The sequence below is a fragment of the Centropristis striata genome, chromosome 4 (genome assembly GCF_030273125.1).
Source record: "Centropristis striata isolate RG_2023a ecotype Rhode Island chromosome 4, C.striata_1.0, whole genome shotgun sequence".
Classification (NCBI taxonomy): Eukaryota; Metazoa; Chordata; class Actinopteri; order Perciformes; family Serranidae; genus Centropristis; species Centropristis striata.
In genome coordinates, this window is record NC_081520.1 from 2,902,989 (window position 1) to 2,909,687 (window position 6,699).

Consider the following 6,699-nt stretch of genomic DNA (forward strand, 5'->3'; position numbering starts at 1 on the left):
GGTAGTTACTTTTTTTTATTTAATCTTTTTTTTTTATTACATGCGAGATCTAGTTCTACGTCTTCAGCTTTCAACCAATAAAAAACATTAGAAAATGATCTTGCCAATCAAATGCAGCTACTTGGGTCAGATGACAAGTGTTGTCATGTTGGTCATAGCCATAGCAACAGTGAACGCGCACTTTTTAACGGCTCCGGTTCCGCACCGAACAAGTGTCCGTGGCTATTTTCACAGGAGCAGAACACAAATATTTTACGGAGAAAATGGAAGAACCCACTGAGCAACAACCACACCCCTGGCCTCACATACTAAGTATGTTTGAGTTAGGTCATGTTGTCAGGGCCTGTGACATATTGTAGCCATGAATTGTTTAAAATTGTATATGTGCAAAATATCAAATTGTGTTATAAGTGTATTGGTTTTTAATTAATATAATTCTGGATAAACCTAATTAATTTATTATAATTGTATTTAAAAGTTGATGTATTTAATTTAGCAAAGAATGAATACACTATATTACCAAACCAATGGGTCACCTGCCTTGACTCACATATGAACTAAAGTGACATCCCATTCTTAATCCATAGGGTTTAATATGATGTCGGTCCACCCTTTGCAATTTATGGCAATATATTGTATCTTTAGTTTGAAGATTGCTGTTTTATATGTTGTTTGCTACTATTTTATACCGTGTGTGTTGCTTTCAAAAATAAATCCGGAGAAAACGCAGTACTTGTACTCTTGAGTACTTGAGTAGTATTTTCACGACATACTTTTTTACTCTTACTTGAGTAATTATTTTTATGAGTACTTTTACTTTTACTTGAGTAATTATAATCTTAAGTAACAGTACTTTTACTTGAGTACATTTTTTGGCTACTCTGCCCACCTCTGGCTGTGTGGCTCCTGTGTAACGCCTGTGTTTTTTCCCATTTTTCCTGTGAAGGTATGCCAGTTGTTTAATTTTTAGTTCATGTTCTTAATATTTTTGCACTATAAAAAAATGAGATATGTGGGTAAATTATTTTTTTAGACTGTGAGAGGTGTGTAAGAGAGTTTATGTATTTTCATTTTGTTTATAATGTAGTATAGGCTATATCATTTATTGTGCGATATAGAAAAAGAGCTGTATGTGCTCAAAGTGGAGGGTGGAGAGTGGCTGTGTGGCTCCTGTGTAACGCCTGTGAGTATCTGTGGGGTTTATTCTTCACAGGAAAAATGGGAAAAAACAACCACGTCTCAATTATTTCAACACAACACAACGCAGTGTGAGAGCAGAAAGCAGCCTGCTACAAAAACACAACTCACCTATGGAAATGTAGCCTATTGTATTACATCGCAGGGCTTGGATGACCAGTGTTACATAAACCAGACACTGTACTGTTGAAGTGAATGAGGAGTTCAAACTTTCAGTCACTTTAAACTTCAGATGATAAGATGACCCTTTGGTTAAGTAGTCTAAACCATGGCTGGACTAGTGCAGAGATGAGCTGCTGGGCATGCTAACCCCAGTTCCTCATAATCTCTGTGCAGTGTGAAGAGTTCATTATTATTTTCTGAAATTATTTTTCTTTTTTAATAGTTCATGACTATCACACAAAAACCACCTCACACATGCTGTTTGTTGATTTCCAAGGGACCCCATTTCCCTTCTGGATTCACCTCATTTACATTCAACACGGTTCACACAATGGTATGAAATGTGAAATCAGATTATAAAACAAAGAATGAGTAAATGCACTTCAAATTTATATATATCACATGCACAGTTAAAAAACAACAAATATATTAGATAACTTTTTATATTAACAGCGCTGACTGGAAATCAGACTTTTACATATGACACGGATTTTTGACAGATTCAGACCGTACATTACAGGATTAAAGAGTGGCTGGCAAGTGAGAAAGTATAAGGATAATAAAATGCGCAACATATTGGGTACACTGCTCATATCGAATCTGTTCTGTAAAGTTTCGAACAAAGCACCAAAACAGAAGTTAATGATGGAAGCAAGTTGAGGTGTGCAGGTACTGACAGCTTTCTGTCTCGTCTGTTTAGAACCAGAAAAACAAACTTTAAGAATCTTCATGTAGGTGTAAAGGATTAATAGTAAAGCAACCAAGGTTGTGCCAAGTGTGGTAATGAGCCCATACATATTTACTATGTGTGCCTCTGAGCATGCCAGCTTCACAACAGAGTAGTTGACACAGTAAACTTTGTAAATTATGTTCCCACACAGCTGCAAAGAGGAAGTAAAACATACCATGACAAGACATATAAGGACAGGGTACAGCCATGATGCTGCAATAAGGTAGGCAATCTTGTTACGCGTCATACGTTTGTTATATTGTAGAGGACAACAGATAGCAAGATATCTGTCATAAGACATGACGGCTAAGCTTAAAATTTCCACACCTCCATAGGAGTACAGACAGTAAGTCTGCAGGAAACAAAAAGGAGCAGAAACAGTGTGAATGTCAGAGAGGATCTGAACCAGAAGGGATGGAAACAGCCCTGCACTACCATACAGCTCATTTACAAACAGGCTGCACAGAAAAATGTACATGGGTTCATGTAAGCTCCTGTTCAGACAGATAACCACAATCAGCAACACATTGGCACAAACAATAAAAATGTAAAGAGACATAACAATTATAAATTCAAAGTGTTTGAAAAGCCCAGTGTTGAAGTAGGCCTGGAGTGTGAAATACAAAACCTGTGTAGAGTTCATTATGATCTTTCATGTGGATCATCACAGCAATTATTGCATTCTCTTACAAATCTGTAAAATCTCAACTGGTTTAATCTTAGCACAATGTACAGCTGAAATACCAAACACACAAAAAGACAAGTCAAATTGGTAACACTAAACATGTTCATTACCATGGACACAACTGTAAAATATAGCCCTAAATAGAGCACTTCCTTTTCAAAATGAATATAATAATATGGCCAGAAAGAACAACACTTTTGTCAAGTGAATTTGAACATGCTGTAGTCACCTGCTATGGTAGTTATCCTGCTGTAGTCACACTATGAAGCCCTCCCAACTAAACAGAAAATCTGCTTCCAACACTTTTAAGCTTTTCCAAGGAGGATTCCCACTGAAGCACATGGCCTCATTATGAAAGGTCCCAATGTTGATACTCATCTGTAATTCATGTAAACAAGAAGGAAAGTAAACACGGCTGTGGCTCAGTTGGTAGAGTGGGTTACCCCCTGGACAAGCATGAGTACCTTGAGGGTCAATCAAGGCCCAATAACATCGTGATTGATGGAATACGTGAAACCCAGGTGAATCCTGGGTGGACTCAGAGGAAAAAGTAAAGGACATGCTGAAGCAGAAGTTGCAGCTACAGAGGGAGATTGAGGTGGAGCGTGCACACCGCACAGGTAAACCTGAAGCTACCAGAGAAAGACCAAGATCTTTCATTCGTCTCTGGCGCCGCTCCAGGTGGCAGCCTGTAGCCGCAGCTCCCGTCGTGTATTGTAACTTTTGTTTAATTGTTGGTTTTTATTCCTTTTGGTGTTGCTTTTTATCTATCTGATACTGTTCACAAACGTTGTGACAATGGCTGGACTAAGTTTTACTACCATTCTCCGCGTTCTTCTGTTACTTTCTCTACTCTTTGTAACAGAGAACCTCGCCGGTAGTTATGAGGGCATTGTTTACACGCGCGAACAGCTGATTGCGCTGTGTGAACCTCTACTGCTGCCCGGAGACAGACTTGCGGTCCCGCAGGAGTTGCGGAGGAGACGCCGGGGTTGCAGGTCTGGAGCCTTGCGGAGGGAGAGAAGGAGGAAACAGCCAGTGTAGGATAAATCCGTAGATAAATCTACATTGAAATGTGACCTAAGCACACAGGTGAAATATCAAACTCATGGGAAAGGAAGGCCTGTTGGATGAAAGTCAGCAGAGCGTATCCTGAGCGGATGATCTGGTTAATACGATAACATTAAAATAAGAACAGAAGCTCCCAGGTGTACTCACATATCAAATGATTGTCATAACAGGAAAGTACAGGACAGTAAAACCTTAGTTACAAAGAAACAATGACGCACGAATTGAAGTGAAATGAGTTTGTGAGAGGCGTTGTCTCTCAGTTGTTGTTCTGACCATTGGATGTAATGTTTCATATGTTTTTACTATCTGCCAATTAAATCCCGCACAAGGCTGTGATTCGATACTATCTGTTCGTCAAGTGTTTTCTTTCAAGATTTTCTACAACACCAGCAGTCCCGGCGATTATTATGGGAAACGTGAGGTCTTTGGGAAATAAGACGGACGAGCTCTCAGCGCTGGTGAAGACCCAGAGGGAATACCGTGAGTGTAGCGTTTTTTGCTTCAGCGAAACTTGGCTGCACTCACATATCCCGGATAGCAGCTTTGATGTTCCTGGCTACAGTTTGGTTCGAGGTGACAGAGACTGTTCAAAAAGTGGGAAAAAGAAAGGTGGCGGGCTTGCACTTTATGTGAGTGAGAGGTGGTGTAACCCCGGGCACGTCAGTGTGAAGGAACGGCTCTGTACCGCGGACATTGAACTGCTGGCTGTGGGAATGCGCCCGTATTATTTGCCGAGGGAGTTCACGTCCACCATGTTTGTCGCTGTCTACATCCCCCCCATCAGCTAATGCAGCAGTGGCCTGTGAAGTCATCAGCACTGTCACTGCCAAACTACAGACTGAACACCCGGATGCATTCATGGTCATTACAAGAGATTTTAATCATGCCTCTCTGGGCAAAACATTAAATAATTTCCAGCAATATGTTGACTGCCCCACCAGAGACAATAAGAAGCTGGATCTCCTGTATGCTAACACCATGGATGCATATGAGGCAACAGCCCTCCCCCCCCTCGGCAGGTCGGACCACAACTTGGTCATGTTGACCCCAAAGTATGTTCCTCTTGTGAAAAGGCAGCCTGTGAACACCAGGACGGTGAGGAGGTGGACACATGAGGCCTCTGAGGCACTGCAGGACTGCTTTGGGTCGACAGACTGGGATGTACTCTGTGAGCCATATGGGGAGGACATTGATAACATGACTGACTGCATCACAGAATACATTAAATTCTGTGAGGACACCACCGTGAGGACCGTACACTGCTTCTCCAACAACAAGCCCTGGATTACCAGTGACCTGAAGGCACTTCTGAACAAGAAGAAGAGGGCTTTCATGTCTGGAGACAGAGAGGAGCAGAGGAGAGTGCAGCACGAACTCAGGGAGATGCTGAGGACAAGCAAGGACACCTACAGGAGGAAGCTGGAGGCCAAACTCCAACAGGACAGTGTGAGGGATGTGTGGACAGGAATGAAACACATCACAGGGATGAAGGGGAAGGACAGGCAGTTGTCAGGGAGCCTGGACAGAGCAAACCAGTTTAACAACTTTTTTAACAGGTTTAGCTCACCGCCTGCCACCCCTTCTACACCCCCTGCCCCCCACACACCCACACTGTCCCTAATGGCTCCCCCCTCCCCCCAGCATTCTCCAGTGCAGCACCTCTCCATCTGCTGGAGACTTTTGAGACCGTGGTGGAGAGGAGAGCACTAAACAAACTGCTGTCCATCATGGACAATGATCAGCACCCTCTCCATCACACAGTAGAAAGACAGCGGAGCACCTTCTCTCACAGGCTGCTCCAGCTCCGCTGTCATAGGGACAGATACAAAAAATCTTTCCTGCCACATGCCATCACACTGTACAATAAGAAATAATAGCCTGGTTCATTACATACTGTCTATGCACTTTATGTGTTCTTTATGCACACTGTTCATTGAACCTTATTTGTTTCATAGCACCAACATTTTTATACTGTATATTCATATTTATTCTGCACTGGAATTCTACTCCTAAATACATACTCCTTCTTTAGACACTTTATATTTTATTGTATTTTTATATTTTATTGCTTGAAGTATGCCTAGATTGTTCTTTTTATTTAATTGTCATTGTCTATGTGTGTAATGCTGCTGCTACACTGTAATTTCCCAGCTTGGGATAAATAAAGTATATCCATCTATCTAGATCTATAGTTGTTAAGTCCCATTTTGCATTTGCATTTTAAGGACAAGGCTGCAGTCTTGCCTACATAAAATACTCTTTTAACACATGAATGACTAACACAATCATGTCACAACACAAACAACCAAAGAGAGGCTGGGAGTGACAGTTGATAACAAATTATCATGGAAAACCACATTAATAATATGATTGCAAAGATGGGCAGAGCTATATCAATTCTAAGACGACATGCAACTTTTATGAATCCAAACATCTTGAAAACCGCAATCCAATCGATAATATTATCACATCTAGACTATTGCCCAACAGTTTGGTCGAATGCCACTGGAGACATGTTAAATAAACTACAATGTATACAGAATAGAGCTGCCCGTACAATACTAAAGCGTGACTACAGGACAAATATTATCTCTATGCACAAGAAACTTAATTGGTTATTGGTCAAAGACAGACTATTGTTCTCACTGTTTATTGTTGTTGGAAATATACCTGTCCTAAAAGCACCTTTTATTTTGTTTAAACACCTTGCTTTTAGTGCAGAGAGTCATAAATATATCACCAGACATGCAGCTGTAGGAAACTTTACATTACCTAAAGCAAGTTCTAATGCCACCAAGGGCACGGTTCTGTATAGAGGTATGAAAGAATGAAATTCACTGCCTTAAAATATCAA

At 40.9% G+C, this 6,699-nt stretch overlaps 1 protein-coding gene across 1 annotated transcript; it reads right to left on the minus strand.

Annotated features, from left to right (window-relative positions):
• Positions 1–1,805: 1,805 nt before the first annotated feature.
• Positions 1,806–2,761, minus strand: LOC131969845 (olfactory receptor 10A3-like). Its single transcript, XM_059331066.1, has one exon. It carries the CDS (start codon positions 2,730–2,732, stop codon positions 1,806–1,808), a length of 927 nt encoding a protein of 308 aa, XP_059187049.1. The 5' UTR covers positions 2,733–2,761.
• Positions 2,762–6,699: the final 3,938 nt, after the last annotated feature.